General features: G+C 48.0%; 1 protein-coding gene across 10 annotated transcripts in view; it reads left to right on the top strand.

Moving 5' to 3' along the window:
• Tdrd9 (tudor domain containing 9) overlaps nucleotides 1-19,776 on the top strand; it is a 115,429-nt gene that overhangs the window by 66,974 nt on the left and 28,679 nt on the right. For 5 of the 10 annotated variants that reach the window (XR_010052076.1, XM_017594515.3, XM_017594514.3 and 2 more), the window contains 10 exons: nucleotides 192-236; nucleotides 916-969; nucleotides 6,103-6,219; nucleotides 7,780-7,887; nucleotides 9,208-9,308; nucleotides 10,508-10,681; nucleotides 13,591-13,702; nucleotides 16,256-16,501; nucleotides 17,487-17,576; nucleotides 19,014-19,274. Coding sequence is in view for 9 of the 10 variants with exons in the window: in XM_017594515.3 (XP_017450004.1) it covers nucleotides 192-236; nucleotides 916-969; nucleotides 6,103-6,219; nucleotides 7,780-7,887; nucleotides 9,208-9,308; nucleotides 10,508-10,681; nucleotides 13,591-13,702; nucleotides 16,256-16,501; nucleotides 17,487-17,576; nucleotides 19,014-19,274 (1,308 nt within the window). In the remaining variant the exon portion in view is untranslated. Of the gene's footprint in view, nucleotides 1-191; nucleotides 237-738; nucleotides 970-6,102; nucleotides 6,220-7,779; nucleotides 7,888-9,207; nucleotides 9,309-10,507; nucleotides 10,682-13,590; nucleotides 13,703-16,255; nucleotides 16,502-17,486; nucleotides 17,577-19,013; nucleotides 19,275-19,776 lie in introns of those variants that run through there. The other 5 variants (XM_008764985.3, NM_001419577.1, XM_017594516.3 and 2 more) reach the window with 4 other exon arrangements.

Raw genomic sequence — 19,776 nt, forward strand, 5'->3', positions numbered from 1 at the left:
CTAAGGGCGTCTAGTGGCCCTCACAGAGTAGCGATTCCTGGAGGGAGTGGTGGGTAGGTGTCTGAGGCAGTTTCCTGAGGCTGATTAAAACATTAAATGTGTAAATTCTCTGTGTTTAGCCATGTGTTGACATTGGAATTAGATTCAACTCACTCGTGAGTTATTTTGAAACTGTGATCTTGTTGTTTCAGGCCTGGCAGGCTTGCAGACAGCGAGGAGAGCTGCGGCATCCCAAGGTTAGTCCTGTTTCCTCCTTAGTGTCTCAACTGACGGCTGGTAGTGCTCAGAATCCCCCAACTCTGTCTCAGCTTGGTCTGTGCACTGTGATGGCATTACGTACGGCCTGTGATCACTGCAGGCAGTTGCCTTGTGCTGTCCTCTTGGAGGGGCAGCAGGCGTGTGAGTGACCTGGCCCTCCTGTTTGTGGAAAGCAAGCTGTCAGCTAGCAGAGTGGTGTTCTATACCTCAGCTCTGCCTCACACTGCCGTCCGGCCTGCTGGCTTTAGGCTAAACAAGTTGGCTCAGGATTAAGGACACTGTAGCCTTTGCTACTTTCTCTGCATTTGGATAAAAGTCTTAACAGGAACCTAATTCAGTAGCCTGGATTTCTTCTATTTTTCATATAAAGCTTTTTCTTCTAAACTAATTAGGTTCCAAAGACCTTTGGTAGGCATGTCTGTGAGCATAGCCTTGAGTCACCCCTGCGTAGTGCGTGTAGTTTGGCTCTTGTATTTCCAGATTCAGTGTGGTGCTGGCCTCTTCCGGAGGACGCCCTGTGTGTGGCCACTCATGTGCAGTGTTGAGCATTGCATAGGCTGAGTGCTGCTTGTCGAGGCTCTGGACGAGACGTGTATTATAGTAGCAGATCAGCGTCTGACTTTCTGGCCTCATGTTGGATATTGTATGTGTTTAAAGGATGAACTTGACTGGGGACGGCTGAATTACATTCAAATAAAGAGAATCAGAGAGGTAAGCTATAAATTCTTTGACTTGGTTGATGAAAATAAACTGATTTTTAAAAATGGCTATTAAGCAGCCCAGGGGCATGGTGGCACACACCTTTAATCCCAGCACTTGGGAGGGAGGGGCAGGAGGATCTCTGTGTTCAAGGCCAGCCTAGTCTACAGTTTGAGTTCTAAGACAGCCAGGGCTACACAGAGAAACCCTGTCTCAACCTTGAAGGGGTAAAGGACCTTACAGTGTGACAGCTGCTTAATTCTATAAATCTCTCCCTAAATGTCACTGTATGATGAACACATGTAATCTTGGAGGCTACCTTTGTAGTAATTTCTCAAGATAAGCCTGTGGGCTTTTCATTATTCCCTGATTAACATAAGTACGCACATTATGGACTTTGTGCTTCTGATTCACTCCTTGATGAGGCTTTGTGGTTCCTGAGTTCTGACTTCAGTGTTCTCTCCAGGTGTTCTTCAGATTTATAGTGTGACTGGCCTGAGGGTAGTGTGTGTTTGTGGGAGAGTGTGCACATGTGTAGCTTGTGCTACAGGATCAGAACAAACAGAATTAATATCTGTCTATCTTTCATCTACTTGTCTGTCCATCTGTCTGTCTGTCCATCTGTCCGTCTCTCTATCTGAGACTTATTAGAATGTAGTGCAGCTAATACAGCCATGGTTCCCTACCAAGAACAATTCAGTAGTTATGTAATCCACAAAGATGGATGTCTCAGCTGGTCTTCAGTATGTGCAGAATGCCTAAGAAGTAGTCTTTAATGCCAGTGAAGGGCTCAACTTGTTGCTAGCAAGCAGATAGAGAGAGAAGAGCTTCCTTCTTTCACATCTTTTTATAGGTTGCCAGTAGATAGTGTGGCCTAGATCTTCCCATCTCAAAAACTATGGATTAAAGGTTTATCTTCTTATCTCAAAGATGCAGATTAGAAGTGGGTCTTCCCACTTCAAATGATTTAATTAAGAAAAGTATTCTTCACAGGTGTCCCCAGCCATCTGGGTTTTAGTCAATTCCAGATGTAGTCAAGTTGACAACGAAGAAGAGCTGTCACATAGCTCAGGTTAGATTTTGGCACTAAATTAGATTAGACGATAGTTGTAGGATGAGCTTCTTTCCAGGTCCAGGAATAGCTTTGGTAACCATTTAATAATTGAAAATATTTATTTTGTTAGGCCTCACATATAATACTGTGAGGTAAGAATTGAACCTCCTCTTGAATGAGACTCACAGAGATGGTGATCGATGCAATAACAAGAGGAGTTTAATTCCCGCATGCTGGGGTCCTCCCACTTCAAGGGGAGACGACCCCAAGCAGACTCTGACAGTTGGAGACTAGGCAGGGTATTATTGATGGAGCAAAGTGACCTCCAAGCTGACTGGTGATCAGTGGACTGTTCTGGACTTTCCAGGGGGCATGGTTGGGAGTCACAGGTGTCTCTGACAGCTTGGTTTGCAGTTGCTCCAGGAGGTAACTACTCCAGGGAAGGGAGGGTCTTAGTGCTTGGACTTTCCCAGAGCCTTAGATTGACCCCAACTCTGGCTCTTTCAATACCATTTATTACCAGTGCCTCTTGGGGGATTTTTTTCTCCCCAAAGAAAGTTCTCCCTAGTAGCCTTGGCTAGCCTAGAACTCACAATCCCTGTGCTTCAATGTCTTAGAGACTGTGAAGAGACACCCCGACCAAGGCAACTCTTATAAAGGACAACATTTAATTGGGGCTGGCTTATAGTTTTAGAGGTTCAGTCCATTACCATCATGGCAGGAACCATGGTAGCATGCAGGCAGGTATGGTGCAGGAGGAGCGGAGTCCTACATCTTGAACCAAATGCAGTCAAGAGTAGATGGTCTTCCATAGGCAACCGTCTCTTCTGCCCTGGATGGAGCTTGAGCATTAGGGACCCTCAAAACCCACCTACACAGTGACACCCTTCCTCCAACAAGGCCATACCTCATCTAACAAGGGCAAGTAATGCCACTTCCATAGGTCAAGCATATTCAAACCACCACATTTGGCCTCCTGAGTTCTGAGACTATAGGTGTGTGACACCATAACCAGCTAAGGGACGTGTGTGTGTGTGTGCATGTGCACATGTGCGCGCGCGCACGTGTGAGTGTGCGTGTGTGTGTGTGTGTGTGTATGTGTGTATGCGCACACATTTATTTAAAGGTTTTTGTACACTATATTGTGATGGTATTCCCTTTCCTCCCTCAAGTCCTCCAGGATCCTCTCCACCTCCCAACCCACTGAACTTCATGTTCTTTCTCTCTCTTAAAAGAAAAAATAAGAGAAGAGCAAAAAACAAACAAACAAACACAAAAGATAAAACCCAACAAATCATGCCATCAACAAAAAGCACACAGAAAGACATGGGGTTCATGTGTATTTGCTTGTTTGCTTGAAAGACAGGGCCTTTCTGTGTAGCCCTGGCTAGCCAGGAACGTGCTTTGTAGACCAGGCTGGCTTTGAACTCACAGAAGCTACCTGTCTTTGCCTTCTAAGTGCTAGGATTAAAAGCGCATACCACCTTGCCCAGCTTTGGAGTTCGTTTTGTGTTATGAACTACCCCTTTGTATGAGGCCTGTCCTGGAGTGTGGCTGACACACCCAGTGTCAATCCTTTGGAGAAACAGATTTCCCTCTCCTGGCAGGTCTCAGTTAGAGAGAGCTTCTTGGTTAGGGTGGCATTCTGTCCACTTTTCCTTCACTCTGCTGGAATTTTGTGCAGGTCGTATGTGTGCTGACATGGTGACTTAGTGCCTAACCCTGCTGTGTCTGGGAGACGCCATTTCCTTAGTGTCACGCACCATACTTGGCTCTTGCAGTCTTTCAGCCTCATCTTCCACACAGATTCATGAAAGGAAGGACTGTGCTCCCAGGTCTCTCCCTCTCTCCACATGGTCCAGTCGTGGGTCTGTGGTAATTACCATCTCCTGCAAGAAGGAGCTTCCCTGATGAGGGCCCAGCCTGGCACTTCTGTGTTGGTGCAGCAGTGTGTCTTTCTGTGTTGGTGCAGCAGTGTGTCCTTCTGTGTTGGTGCAGCAGTGTGTCCTTCTGTGTTGGTGCAGCAGTGTGTCCTTCTGTGTTGGTGTAGCAGTGTGTCCTTCTGTATTTGTGCAGCAGTGTGTCCTTCTGTGTTGGTGCAGCAGTGTGTCCTTCTGTGTTGGTGTAGCAGTGTGTCCTTCTGTGTTGGTGCAGCAGTGTGTCCTTCTGTGTTGGTGTAGCAGTGTGTCCTTCTGTATTTGTGCAGCAGTGTGTCCTTCTGTGTTGGTGCAGCAGTGTGTCCTTAGAACTCATTTTATTGTCACCTTCACTTAGCAGAACTACAGTGGTTTCCCCTAGGCCTGTCTGGTCTCAGGCTCTTGCCCTCATGAGCATAGTCAGGTGTGGGTCCCATCTCACAAAGAAGGCCCTAAAGCCTCTCGAAAAGGAGATGGTTCCTCCTATAACCCCTGTGCCACTAGTGCACCAGTGTGTTTGCAGGCTGCTTGCTGTTGTATAGGGCAGGTCACCAGGTTGGTAGCTGAAGAGTGAGGATCCCTTCTCTCCTCTGGTAGCCCAGACAGCGCCTTTCAGCACCATGGGCACTAGTCAGTAAGGGTGAAGCTTCTAGGTGATCACCACCTCTCTCTCTCCATGAGGACACTTCATAAGTGTGTCATAGGTAACAGGGCTTTACCATCAGGTTAGGAAGGGTAACCAATGGCCTTAGCAGTATCCTGTGATGATTTTGGGAGGAGCTCTGGGGGACCACTTCAGCCAGCGACTCAACGAACATAACCCATTTCTAGCCCTGGATTTCACTCGTTAGCAGATGCTGTTTGGTCAGGACATTGTCTCTCGTTATATGGCAACTCAGTTTAGATTTCTCTGACACAGGAGAAGCTTCTGGAATGGAGGTTTCCACACAGCTTTTCAGAGGGCCCTTCGTGTTAGTTCTCCTCTCTCCTCTGTAACCCTCCTGTTTAGCTTCCTCCCACCCCCATCGGTTTATAGCCCTGCACTCCCATTTCCCCTTCCTTGGAAGATCCCATCCTTCACAAGCGACCTAACCTCTGCATGCTCTAGATGAAGCTCCCTTACCTAAAGCATGGAAGCCAAGTCCACATTTGAGAGGAGCTAAGGTCCAACGTCTGTCTTTCTGGGTGTTGCTTACCTCATTCTGGATTATCGTATCTAGTACATCTGTTTACCTGAAAATTTCATTTTTCTTAGCAGCTAAATAGTGTTCCACTGTGTAAATGTACCACATTTTCATTATCCATCAGTTGGCTTCTCTGGAACTGGAGTTACAAATGGTTATGTGTGTGCAAGCATGTGCACTCACACACTAGTGATTTAGCCTAGGGTTTTGAACATATTAAGTATAACTTGGTATGTTAATATGTCTTACTGGGTTATATTCCTTTCAGTTTATCATAGCATTTTCCCTCTGTTGTTTTATGGTTTTTGCTTTTAAATTTTTTTTTTTGGTTCTTTTTTTCGGAGCTGGGGACCGAACCCAGGGCCTTGCGCTTCCTAGGTAAGCGCTCTACCACTGAGCTAAATCCCCAGCCCCTGCTTTTAAATTTTTATTGAGATACTTTTGTGATGACTTAAAGTTGTTTATTTTCATACATATGTATATATATACGTAATGTGTGTATGTATGTATGTATGTATGTATGTATGTATGTATGTATATGTTGCTCTTTAGTATTTTGCCTGCACCTATGCCTATGTCTGTGTGAGGGTGCCAGGCTCCCTAGAAGTGGAGTTAAAGACGGTGATTTTAATGACAGAGCCATCTCTCCAGTCCTGCATTTTAAAAAATTGACACTGTGAATGAAAACGTTCTAAGGGAACCCCTCATCTAACTCTGGCTGGCCTCAAACTCACTGTGTAGGCTAAATGACACAAGGTTGCAACTGTAGTTTGAATCACAAACATAAGCTGAGGCTCTGGGGCAGGACGGGCCATCTGCTGCTCCGTGTTATCCTGTCTCCCCCGCCCCTCCCCCACCCTTCCTCATTAGTGTGGAGTAAGATGACTCCTAGTGTCGGGCACTCACCTAACCTCCCTGTGGTGTGCATTTGTCTTTACGACTTGGAGTGACATCCATGCTTTGAGGCATCAGATTTCCATGTGCCCTTTAGGTGGCTGAGTTATATGAAGAATTGAAGAATAGAATCTCACAGTTCAACATGTTTGTGGATCCTCGCCATCCTGTCTTGGATCAGGAGTATCCATATAAGCAGCGCTTCATCCTGCAGGTGTGCTGGGCTTCCCTTTAGTGAGCTATTCATCCACCTTCTTCCTTCCCTCCCTCCTTCCCTCCCTTCGTCCCTCCCCTTCCCTCCTTCTCTCTCTGTCTCTGTCTTTCTGTCTCTCTGTCTCTCTGTCTGTCTCTGTCTGTCTCTGTCTCTCTCTGTCTCTGTCTCTGTCTCTGTCTCTCTCTCTCTCTCTCTCTCTCTCTCTCTGAGATAGAGTCGTATTGTGTAACCTTGGATGGCCAGGAACTCACCAGGTAGACCAGGCTAGCCTTGAATTAACAAGAGATCTCCCTGCCTCTGCTTTCTGAGTGCTGGGGTTGAAGGTGTGGACCACCACACCCGTCTCCATCGGGTCTGATTCAGGCTGTGGTTGTGTTTATCCTCTCTGCTGTTGGTGCCAGCTGCGCCTTTGCAATCTGGGTTCCACCGTGGTTCCACACGCTTGGAACCAGGATCCCTTCCTTGTTTACCCTCCTCCTGGCATTGTTAGGATCTCAGCCTGCTTTTTCTCAGTGAGCTTGTGCTGCCACAGTGGCAGCATTAGGGCCTTTAGCTGTAAAGTCCAGAGTACTACATGTGCTCTACTGTCGCTGTGTGGTAGTGGGACGCTTTTAACTCTGGGTCATGAAGCAGGTGACTAGCTGTGGGGAGAAACCTTCCAAGAACTTTGTAGAGCTGTGTCTTGCACATGAACAGTGCTTCTGTTGCAGACCTGCAGTGTATTGTCCTTGTGTTGTCTTAGTTACTGTCAGAAACACCAAGACCAAGGCCTACAGAAAGAAGTGTTTGCTGAGGGCTTATACTTCGGAGGATGAGTTCATGGCCATCATGGTTGGGAGCACGGAAGGAGGAAGGCATGCAGGCATGGTGTTTGAGCAGTGGCTAGGGGCTTACATCTGATTCACAACATGAAGCAGAGACAGTGAATGGTGTGGGCCTTTTAAAACCTAAAGCCCACCCATAGTGAAACACTCCCCCAATGAATCCACACCTCCAAATTCTTCCCAAACAGTTCTACCAGCTGGGAGCAAATATTCAAATCTACGATCCCATGGAGGCCGTTCTCAGTCAAACCACCACATGCATACAGAGCAGGGTGGACACCTGTAAACCAGGCCTGTGCGTGGGGCACTGCTAGTTCTTTTGTGGATGGGAAATTAACACATGGCCAGGGAGGATCTTCTGTGGGTGTACGTTATGTAGGCAGACCTTACTGAAGAGAGGGTTTGGCAGGTTGCCTTCCGGATGTGACCATCAGGTGTCAGCTGCTGTTCAGCTGGAGAATCCCCACTGAAGGGCTGGCTCTCCACTTGTCAGTGAGGTTGGATGAGGGTGGAGAGCAGCCTCGTGTACTGTCGAGTCCACATTGGCCCATTCTCAGAAGTGTTCTAGCTATTCTGAAGAAGAGATGTGGGAAGTACGGCTGTCATGGTGGAGGGTCACGGGGTGTTTGACAGGGGTAGTTCACGTAGCACATGTGCATGTTACAGTTTGTGGGGGTGCTCTGGGAGGCCATGAGAGCATGGCGGGAAGAGGCCTTGACGCATGCTTCTTTTGCAGGTTGTACTAGCTGGTGCTTTTTATCCGAATTACTTTACTTTTGGACAGCCAGACGAGGAGATGGCAGTAAGGGAGCTGGCAGGCAGAGACCCAAAGACAACAGTCGTGGTAGGTGACCTGTAGGAAGTGGTCCCAAGAGAATAGTGTGAATGTGGTGTCCAGATGGACGCCTCTAGCGCAGCTGGAGCAGAGGGCTGTCTGTGCTCAGTAAGCGCTGTGCAGATCTCTCCGAGTGAGCACTAGGCTGGCTAGCCTTTCAGAGACCTGCCTGCGTACAGCGTCTTCATATTTATAGGCCTCGTGTTACAGAGAGGCCTTGAGAATTAGTATATTCAGGGCAGTGCTGCCTTGAACATGTGCTATTTTCAAGGACTTAAGGCCCTTGAGAGTAAGTTGTTAATTGACAATTTAATGGTACACACAATAAAGCGTTAGTGGTTGGCAGCCTACTGTTGTAAGTAGCAGTGATCCCCCTTCCCTGACACCCAACGTAACAACTTAGAGGATATAAAGTTCAGGTTTGAAGGCCCTCAGAGTCTGCCCTAGAGGGTACAACCTAGGGAGAGTGTGTGCGCAGTGCTAGGGAGCTGTGTAAGCAGCGCAAACTAGAGATGAGACGATGGGAGGAGATCCGACCCGAGCCCAGGCACTGGCTGCTGGTTTATGGGTCATTTGCTTACACCCCAGCAGTAACACATGACAACTGGAATTGCATACTTGAGCACTGGGCTTTCCTTAGACTCCTTGCTTGCGTTGGGGCAGTGAAGGCACTCAGTAAAGCAGCTCCTGGCATGCAGTAAGTGCTGAGCTTTTGCTCGCCGAGGTTTGGGTGTGTTACACTGCTTTACAGTTTCGGAGAGTCTGAAGATTGGCCAAGACAGAGCCACAGACTGGGACACTTGAAGGCTGCCTGTGTGAGCTCCTGTGGCACCAAGGACTACTTGTTGGCTTTTCATTACTTCTCTTTTTGGAGGAAGCTCTTTGGTTAGCTTCTTCTGCACTCTTCCTGCTGTCTGTCCTTCAGCCGTGTGCAGTGGACAGGCCCCACAGGAGCCGGCTCAGACACACTTCTCAGCCCCTGAGGGGGAACAGCCTCTGAGGTGACCAGTCCATGTCCCCTAATTCCTTTCCCATCACTCTGTCAGAAGGGTGATGTCTCAGGAAGCTGCAGTTAGCATGATTATTTCAAAGTAACAAAATGAAAGCAAAACAAAAATTACTTTTACTGCATTCAGCTGTTGAACTGTTTCACCAAAGGAAAAGCCAGCCTTCAAGTCATGCACTTTTGTTAAAACATGGTTATGATTGAAAGGCATGTGGTTGTCAGGTGCACAGATAGGTCAAGTCTGCCGTGTACTTGTATGGGCTGAGCTTACAAATGAGGGCGGCCTGGGCTGCCAGGTCCTTACTGACTGTGTTCCCTTCCAGCTGAAGCACATCCCCCCCTATGGATTTCTTTACTACAAGCAACTGCAGTCTCTCTTCAGACAGTGCGGTCAAGTCAAATCCATTGTGTTTGATGGCGCAAAGTAAGTACAGTCGCCTTTTGTGGTCAGCTGCAAGTCCTAAGGCGTGGCCAGCTTCCGTGTCACAGAGCCTTTTCCCAGGCTGCATGTATGTAGAAGTGTGTCTGTGAGGCTGCCGGACTGGCTCTCAGATGCGCTGTGGAAGACCTCTAATGGGAGTTGTCCTTTCCCGCCACACCACCGTATGACCTAAAAGAAGTGTGCTGGGGGCCTGGGCTGTATGCACTTGTCCTGTTCTTTAGCACCCACCCCAGATTTCCACGGCAAGTCATTAATCTAGCTCTTCGTGGTTGTGGGGATTCCCCAAAGGGCAGCGTTTATCTGTGTACTTCTTTAACACAAAAGCGACTTTGTCATAAGTGACTTTGGAAGACACAGAGTACGGAAGCTCTGTTAATCTGGCCCTATTTCATTAGCAGGTCAGTAACAAATGGATAATTAAAAGAATCACCAAGTGCCTTTGTTCCTGAAAGTAAATGCTTATGTACACAAGATTACAGTTTTTAAATTAATAGAAATTTTCCCCAGAGCTAAGGGTTGGGCCTAGAGCCTCGTTTGTGTTTTCCTTATAATTTTGGCTTTTTGCTCACAATGGAAACATCACGCCAATATTTCAGAAGAAAACAACTATGTTCTTTTGGGTTCTGTCAGGACCAGTTAGAGATATAAGAGACCAATCGGAGTAATGGCTGCTCTCCTCCTCACAGAGCAGCCTGCCCCGTAGGAGCCGTGAGTGTGGAGGGGGCAAGGCGGCACCTGGCAGTGTGCAGGGTGGGACGCTGTCAGTATTACTCACTAACACCCTAGGAGTTGTCTTCCAGAGTCTTGGCAACCCTACTGTGCTGTAAGTTTGATGTGTCTGCGTCACAGTTGCAGCCTTAAGTAGTTTAAACAGGAATCCTGCTCTGTGCTGGGATTGTGAAAGTTAGGATCCTTAGCTGAGACTTGCCTGTGAACTGTGTCGTTTCTACACTGTGCTGTGCAAGGGTGAGGCTTGACTTCACTGATTTGTAACTTTCTTCCCTCAGCAAATAATCGGTCTTTAAATCAACCAATATTTCTACTGACTAATTAGAACAAAGAGTTACTACCATTTTAAGAAGTATGCAGTGAGAAGTTTTTCCTAACCTTCAGAGAAATTAATGTCTTGTTACTTATTATATATTATTAATTCATGTTTTAATTCACATTTTATGGAACAGAGCCTTTGTGGAGTTTTCACGGAATCCGACAGAAAGATTTAAGACCCTCCCTGCTGTGAACTTGGCAGTCAAGATGTCCCAGTTAAAAGTGTCCCTTGAGCTCAGTATCCATGCCGCAGAGGAGATCGAGGGGAAGGTGCAAGGCGGGTCGGTGTCAAAGCTCAGGAACACAAGGTATTTCCAGATGATTCCACCAGCATCCCTGTTCCCAAATATGCTCTCTCCAGACTGTTGGAGCAGCTGTAGCTGGTGCTGGCCTGGCTTCCCAGTAGCTGGCGCTGTCCTTGACTCCTGACATCATCTCTCTCCCCATGGCTGTCCTGGGGCTGTTACCCATTTATCCTTAGTGCTTTCATCTGCTTAATGGAGATGATGCCACTGTGAAGCCATGAAGGACTCGGTGATCTTTTAGATTTTCAGTTTAGATTGTACATTAGCCCTGTGCTTCTCTCCTTTCTTCCTTCTGAGGTTAATGAATTGCATTTTGAGAATTCTTTTTTGTTACTGTTGTTAGTAGGCTCTAAGGGAGGTACATTTGGGCCCTGGTTCTTGGCAGTGCCAGCTACTGAGCGGTCATCCTCACATCCTGGGTGCAGGCTAATGGGATGCGGATCTTTTCTTGGACACAAGTTAAATATTGTCCAGTACTTAGAGCAGATTCTTCCCTTAGTGCCACATAGGCAGAAGTCTCCTTTTTTTTTCTTTTCTTTTTTGCGGAGCTGGGGACCGAACCCAGGGCCTTGCACTTGCTAGGCAGCCGCTCTACCACTGAGCTAAATCCCCAACCCCGCAGAAGTCTCCCTTTTAAATCTCTGTTTGAGTCATGGTTTCACTACGTAGCCTTGACTGGCCTCAACTTCAAACTCACAGAGATCCATGCCCGGCTTTGTTAGTTTTTTATCTCTTATTCTGTGTAATGTGAGATTCCAGAACGGGTCTGTGGATATAGGCAGCTGGTGAGGGAGACACAGGCACCACCAGTGCGTCCCTGCGTCCCGATGTCCCGACGTCCCGAGGGTGGTGCTGTGGGTTCGTTCTGCTCGGTTGTTTGCTGCACGCGGCTCGCGAGTTCTTAGAAAGCCGCGTGGCTGTGAAGGCCAGTGGCTGGTAAGCAGCTCTGTAACCATCTGAACAAGATCACTCAGTGAACCTGGAGCTCATCCATTTTGGTTGGGCAGGCCTGCCCCGCGTGCCTCAGGGAGCTGCCTGCATCTACGCCCCAGCCACTGCCGAGGCTGCAGTGTGCCTCTGCCTCTTTCCATGGGTTTGACCCAGGAGGACTCAGGTCCTCATGCCTGTGCCAGGCACAGTATTTACCAGCAGAGCCCTTCCTCAGCCCAGGTTTTGTTCTGACCGTTGGGAGAAGGGTGGGTTTAGCCTTCGAAGATCCCTGTCTGTCTTTGTCCGAGCCCGACTGCTGACATTTGTGCCTGGTGCAGTCTGTGACTGCAAACATTGATCGAAAGAAACAAGGAGGAGCTGGGTCTCCTCCCATTCTTTCCCTTATTTTAGGATAAAAGTATCAAGAGGAAATTTTATGTTCACTAACTTTACTCTCACAGCCTGTAACATGCTGTCTTTCTGCTCTAAGAAGTGAATGGTATTTCTAGGGCCTGTCTGATAATCATTTATTCTATGTTACCATTGTATTGAGCTGAGTACGGACTCTTTTAAAATAGGTTTTCTTTTTCTTTTCTTTTTGGTGGGGGTTATTTATTTATTTTTATTGGATTTTTTATTTATTTACATTTCAAATGTTATTCCTTTCCCAGTTTCCTGTCTATAAACCCCCATCCCATCATCCTTCTCCTTTCTTCTATGAGGGTGTTCCCCTACCCATCCACCCACCCCTTCCCACCTCCCCACCCTGACGTGTAAGTTCTCTATCTGCATGTACACCTGCAGGCCAGAAGAGGGCAGTGGATCTCATTACACATGGTTGTGAGCCACCATGTGGTTGCTGGGAATTGAACTCAGGACCTCTGGAAGAGCAGTCAGTGCTCTTAACCGCTGAGCCATCTCTAAAGTCAAGGTCTCCCATAACCTGAGCTAGCCTCACTCAGATGATCTTGACCAATTTCTGCTCTTTGTACCTTAAAAATATGTGTGTGTGTGTGTGTGTGTGTGTGTGTGTGTGTGTGTGTTTCTCTGTGTAGCCCTGGGTCTCCTAGAACTCCAAGTTAGCCTGGCCTAGAACTCAGAGACCCGCCTACCTCTACTTCCCGAGTGCTGGGAATAAAGATATGTACCACCACTGCTCCGCCCGCCTGTCATTTTAATTGTGCATTTGTGTGTGTGTGTGCGTGTGCATGTGCGTGTGTGCGTGTGTGTGTGTGTGTGTGTGTGTGTGTGTATACGTGGACATGTATGGGTGCCTGTGAAGGAAGCGTAGAGGCCTTGGTGCCTCCTGGAGGTGGAGTTGTGGACAGTGGTAAGTTGCATGACAAGGCGCCAGGTGAACTACAGTCCTTTGGAAGAGCCTTCAGCATTGTTCTTACCACCAAGCTGTCGCTCCAGCCCCTCTTTCTTTTTCTGAGTTCTGGGACCACAGCATGCACTGCCCAGCTTTATGCTGTGCTGAGGTCGCACCCAAGGCTTTGTACAGACAGAATTCTTTGTTTTTTGAAATGAAAAATGCAGAAAGGATTGCAGGCCCTAGATTTAGAGTGTATGTTCTTGAAAGCAGATACTCTTGTCTTTTAGGGTGTATTCCTGGAGGAAAGTGGACAATTAGTAGGGTGTGCATGGCTTCCAGGACAGCCAAGGAAGTCACCAAATGTTCTCTTTTGCAGTGAGATCAAACTTAACCTTTCTGGTTAGTTCTCTTTCCTGTTTCTGTAACGAGTACCTGAGACGATCAGCTTGCAAGAGGAAAGGCTAATTTGGCCTCAGAAGTTTTAGAATGAGATTGGCTGGTCCTGTTAGTTTGGGCCTGGGCTCCACCTCCCAAAGACCTACTATGGCAGTGATCTCATAGGCCTTTGGGGGGCGATAGTGGCAGAAATGTTAGAGTAGTTCAGGTGGTAATTCACATTCGGAAATAAAACCACTTAATTCTTATGTTCTTTTTTTCCGTTATTTAGGGTGAATGTGGACTTCCAGAAGCAGACAGTAGACCCCATGCAAGTGTCATTCAACACCCTGGACAGACCCCGGACAGTAGCAGATCTCCTCCTGACAGTTGATGTCACTGAGGTGAGAGTCTCACTAGGTCCCTAGAGCCTTTTCCACACGACTATGCTTGCCAAGGCAGAATGTAGACAAAAGGAAAGCAAGACTTTATTCTTGAATCAAAATTAAAGTATTTAACATGCTAAAATATCCAGCTGTGGAGGCACACACCTTTAATCCCAGAGGCAGAGGCAGAGGCAGGGGCAGGGGCAGGGACAGGGGCAGGGGCAGGGGCAGGGGCGCAGGGAGGCAGAGAGGCAGAGAGGCAGAGAGGCAGAGAGGCAGAGAGGCAGAGGCAGGAGGCAGATCACTGTGCATTTGAGGCTACCCTTGTCTTCATAGAGAGTTCTAAGCAAGCCAGCACTACACCCTGAGACATTATCTCAAAAGAAAAAAAAAAAAAAACCTAAACACTTGACAAGATAAAACTTAAAAAGTTTGTTGCCATGACATATGCTACGAAATTGTTTACAGCAACAAAACGGATGCTGAAATGTTATTTGGATATTTGTTTATTTCTTTCAAGTAACTTGAATAGACTCAGGGATGAGGCTCAGTAGTGGAGTTCCTGTCTCGCATCTGTGAGGCCCTGGGTTCCAACACCAGCACAAAAGATACATAAGCAAGTGTGCTTATTTTCTAGTTATTCTCCAGCTACACTTGATTGGGTGATTTCATGTAGAAATCTGGAATCCAAGCCAGTGGGAAGGCTGCTGACCGTGACTCCTGTGGCCTGAAAAGCCATGGCGAAGCTGCTCGGAGGGTCTTACAATGTTGGCTTTCCTCTGCCAGACCTCACATGCTGTTCTCACCTAGACTCAGGAGGCCCCTGGTGTTGACTTCTCTGTACTCAATCCAGAGCGTGGGCCACGGAGTCCCCTCAGAGGGCAGCGCGTGGTTCATGCACTTGTTGCTGTTTGCTGACAAGAAGCTCCTCGTCTGCTTCACAGACTGTTGGGGCCTGAGGAGGACACTGACACAGAAATGAGCCTCTTGGTGGGCCTTATATGTGCCCACACTCTTCTCCTGCAGGTGGCCTTATGTGTGTCCACACTCTTCTCCTGCAGGTGGCCTTATGTGTGTCCACACTCTTCTCCTGCAGGTGGCCTTATGTGTGTCCACACTCTTCTCCTGCAGGTGGCCTCATGTGTCCACACTCTTCTCCTGCAGGTGGCCTTATGTGTCCACACTCTTCTCCTGCAGGTGGCCTTATGTGTGTCCACACTCTTCTCCTGCAGGTGGCCTTATGTGTGTCCACACTCTTCTCCTGCAGGTGGCCTTATGTGTGTCCACACTCTTCTCCTGCAGGTGGCCTTATGTGTCCACACTCTTCTCCTACAGGTGGCCTTACGTGTGCCCACACTCTTCTCCTGCAGGTGGCCTCATGTGTCCACACTCTTCTCCGGCAGGTGGCCTCATGTGTCCACACTCTTCTCCTGCAGGTGGCCTTATGTGTGCCCACACTCTTCTCCTGCAGGTGGCCTTATGTGTGTCCACACTCTTCTCCTGCAGGTGGCCTTATGTGTGTCCACACTCTTCTCCTGCAGGTGGCCTTATGTGTCCACACTCTTCTCCTGCAGGTGGCCTTATGTGTGCCCACACTCTTCTCCTGCAGGTGGCCTTATGTGTGCCCACACTCTTCTCCTGCAGGTGGCCTTATGTGTGTCCACACTCTTCTCCTGCAGGTGGCCTTATGTGTCCACACTCTTCTCCTGCAGGTGGCCTTATGTGTGTCCACACTCTTCTCCTGCAGGTGGCCTTATGTGTGTCCACACTCTTCTCCTGCAGGTGGCCTTATGTGTGTCCACACTCTTCTCCTGCAGGTGGCCTTATGTGTGCCCACACTCTTCTCCTGCAGGTGGCCTCATGTGCCCACACTCTTCTCCTGCAGGTGGCCTTATGTGTGTCCACACTCTTCTCCTGCAGGTGGCCTTATGTGTCCACACTCTTCTCCTGCAGGTGGCCTTATGTGTGCCCACACTCTTCTCCTGCAGGTGGCCTCATGTGTCCACACTCTTCTCCTGCAGGTGGCCTTACGTGTGCCCACACTCTTCTCCTGCAGGTGGCCTTATGTGTGTCCACACTCTTCTCCTGCAGGTGGCCTTATGTATCCACACTCTTCTCCTGCAGGTGGCCTTATGTGTGCCCACACTCTTCTCCTGCAGGTGGCCTTATGTGTGCCCACACTCTTCTCCTGCAGGTGGCCTTATGTGTGCCCACACTCTTCTCCTGCAGGTGGCCTTATGTGTGTCCACACTCTTCTCCTGCAGGTGGCCTTATGTGTGTCCACACTCTTCTCCTGCAGGTGGCCTTATGTGTCCACACTCTTCTCCTGCAGGTGGCCTTATGTGTCCACACTCTTCTCCTGCAAGTGGCCTTATGTGCCCACACTCTTCTCCTGCAGGTGGCCTTATGTGTGTCCACACTCTTCTCCTGCAGGTGGCCTTATGTGTGCCCACACTCTTCTCCTGCAGGTGGCCTTATGTGCCCACACTCTTCTCCTGCAGGTGGCCTTATGTGTGTCCACACTCTTCTCCTGCAGGTGGCCTTATGTGTGCCCACACTCTTCTCCTGCAGGTGGCCTTATGTGCCCACACTCTTCTCCTGCAGGTGGTAGAAGTGGGGCACTTCTGGGGGTACAGGATCGACGAGAGGAACGCAGAGCTGCTGAGACAACTGACTGCTGAGATAAACCGCCTAGAGCTGGTTCCTCTGCCTATCCACCCGCATCCGGACTTAGTCTGCCTGGCACCTTTCACTGATTACAACAAGGAGAGCTACTTTAGAGCTCAAATTCTTTATGTTTCGGGAAATTCTGCTGAGGTATGCTTTTCTGTTAACGGGAAAGAAAAGAAGCCTAGAAATTCATAGAAAATCTTGGGACTGGAGAGATGGTTCAGTGGTTAGAGCACCAGCTGCTCTTTCTAGAGGACGCAGGTTCAATTCCCAGCATCCACATGGAGGCCCACAACCATTTGTAGCTCCAGCCTTCATGGACAGTGTATACATGTAGTGCACATACATATGAAAAGTGTATACATGTAGTGCATATACATATGAAAAGTGGAAAATCTGCCTTGTCAAAGGTGGGGAGGAAACAGTGGCGCACCCCTTAAATCCCAGCACTGGGGGGCAGCAGCCAGCCTGATCTACATGGTGTGTTTCAGAACAGCCAAGGTTATGCACATAGAGATACCCTGTCTTAAAGAAACCATAAATAAAGACAGACAAACGAATAAATAAATGAAGCAGAGAAATAGAGAGTGGTTCCTGTAAGAATGCAAATGTAAGAGACCCTGGAGTGTGTGAGAACCGCTTCCCACTCTCCCCACCCCCAAAAGAAAGTAACAGCCTAGACAAAGCCATCGAAGAGAACTCTTGAGCATTGAAGTGTAGCTCTTCACAGTTGATGGCTTCTAGCAGGGTGGGGAAGGACTCAGTTTCCATTACGGGCTGGCTACTGGGCATACCATGCTCCAGTGAGCGTCTGGGCAACACGGATCAGACGTGGTACTTTTTTTCTTCTTTTCTTTTGTTTTGGAGGAGGTCACAATAGTGGGAGGTGAACCTGGGAGGACTGGGAAGTGAATGTGATTGGGGTGCAGTATGTGAAATTTCCAAATAGTAACAGGATTCTGACGGTGGGTTTGAATTCGCATTTCCTGGGAATTCCATGAGAATATAGAGAACTTTCTTTGCGTGTGGACTGAGTCCCTTGAAGGTAGTTGTAGAACTAGAGAAGGCCACTGCATCCCCACTGTGCTGCACAGAGAACCCTGTAGAGACTCTTGTTTCCTTTATCTTGTAGGTATTCTTTGTAGACTATGGGAATAGGTCTCATGTAGACCTAGATCTCCTGAGGGAGATCCCCTGTCAGCTTTTGGAGCTTCCATTTCAGGTAAGGCTGAGAAAAGGCTGGGCAATGAGGATTGGACATCAAAGGAAACTGGCTAGAGGTCACCATGGCCAGCTGAAGTCCATAACAGACAAGGACAACTCACACTAGCCAAATTTGGTATCTACTCTTAAAAGTCACACCATCATAGCTATCGCTGCCACATTAGTCTTGGAGAAAATCAGAATGCATGGAGGATCTGACTTTGGGCAAGAGAAAATTGTTTTAATTCATTGGTGCTGTCTTAGTTACTGCTGTGTTGCTGAGAAGAGACCAAGGCCGCCTGTAAAGGAAAGCATTTAACTGGGGCTGGCTTACAGCATCAGAGACAGAGAACATGGTGGCCAGCAGGTGTGGTGCTGGAGAAGGAGCTGAGAGCTGCATGGTGTGAGCTTTTGAACCCCACTTCCTCTGACAAGACCACACACGATTGGAAATCTTCCTATCAAAACAAGTTCCACTCCACGATCAAGTGTGCACATACATGAGCTCCACTCCATGATGGTCAAGTGCACATACATGAGCTCCACTCCATGATGATCAAATATGCACATACATGAGCTCCACTCCATGATGATCAAGTGTGCACATACATGAGCTCCACTCCATGATGATCAAATATGCACATACATGAGCTCCACTCCATGATGGTCAAGTGTGCACATACATGAGCTCCACTCCATGATGGTCAAGTGTGCACATACATGAGCTCCACTCCATGATGGTCAAGTACACATACATGAGCTCTACTCCATGATGATCAAATATGCACATACATGAGCTCCACTCCATGATGATCAAGTGTGCACATACATGAGCTCCACTCCATGATGATCAAATGTGCACATACATGAGCTCCACTCCATGATGATCAAGTGTGCACATACATGAGCTCTACTCCATGATGATCAAGTGTGCACATACATGAGCTCCACTCCATGATGATCAAGTGTGCACATACATGAGCTCCACTCCATGATGATCAAGTGTGCACATACATGAGCCTGTGTGGTCTGTTCTCACTCAGACCACCGCAGCCTCTTCTGGTGCTGTTTGCTTTGCCCAGTCTCTGTTAGCACGAGGTGTAGCTTGAGACCTAGATGCACATACTCCTTCCCAAAGAGCATGCTCAAGTTCACTGTAAAACAGTGCAGTGGATGACAAAGGAAGTCAGTCTGTGGCGCTGGCACGCTGCCATCCTAGCCTGGGTGGCAAGGAACACAGGGATCTCCTGAGCTCAGGACAGCCTGGTCTGCGTAGTGAGTCTCTCCAAAGCAAACAAATGCATAATTTTAAAAATAAAAAAGGGAAGCCACGTTTGGTTAGCTTTCAGACTTTTCTAGGAGTGCTGATTAACAAAGTCACATTTCAGGAGAATTTATCGCTAGTGTTTGTGTACTTAAGAAACTTTCTTTCAGAATGCTTTTTCTTCTGTCCCAGGCTTTGGAATTCAAGATTTGCAAAATGCGACCATCAGCAAAGTCTCTCATCTGTGGAGAGCACTGGAGTGGAGGCGCCAATGGGCGGTTTGCCGCCCTGGTCAGCGGCTGCCCTCTCCTGGTGAAGGTGTTCTCCATTGTACACAGCGTCCTGCACGTGGACGTGTACCGATACTCGGGCGCCCAGGATGCCGTCAACATCAGAGACGTTCTCATCAGGGAGGGCTATGCTGAGCTTGCAGAGGAGTCCTATGAGTCCAAAGTATGAACCCTGATTGTTTGTGGAGCACATGTATGTGCTAGCGAGGCCGGGAGGGGACAGAGTGGAGCACTGTTCTTCCTTTGTGTGGTGTGTAGGCACAGGGTTGGTGATGCATGGGGTTGTTCATCGTTTGGTCTTCTGAACATGTAAACCAGTGGTGACCCCAACCATATATAACATTATTCTCATTGCTGCTTCATAACTAATCTCACTACTGTTATGGTCACAGTGTAAATATCTGACATGCATGCAGATGGTCTTAGGCAACCCCTGTGAAGGGGTTATTCAACGCCTAAAGGCTCCCGTCCTACAGGCTGAAGACCACTGATCTAAGGTGTCTCCTTATTTCTTGGGGACTGCATTATGGTGGGTGCATGCTATTTTGGCAGCTTCCTGTCAATTATTTTTGTTTTACAAATGAAAATTAACTTGAAAATATTGTATATTTCAGTCTTAACTTTTTAATGGACTAAAACTTATTTCCATAATGGAAGTACTCAAT

Source organism: Rattus norvegicus, chromosome 6, assembly GCF_036323735.1.
Source record: "Rattus norvegicus strain BN/NHsdMcwi chromosome 6, GRCr8, whole genome shotgun sequence".
Lineage (NCBI taxonomy): Eukaryota > Metazoa > Chordata > Mammalia > Rodentia > Muridae > Rattus > Rattus norvegicus.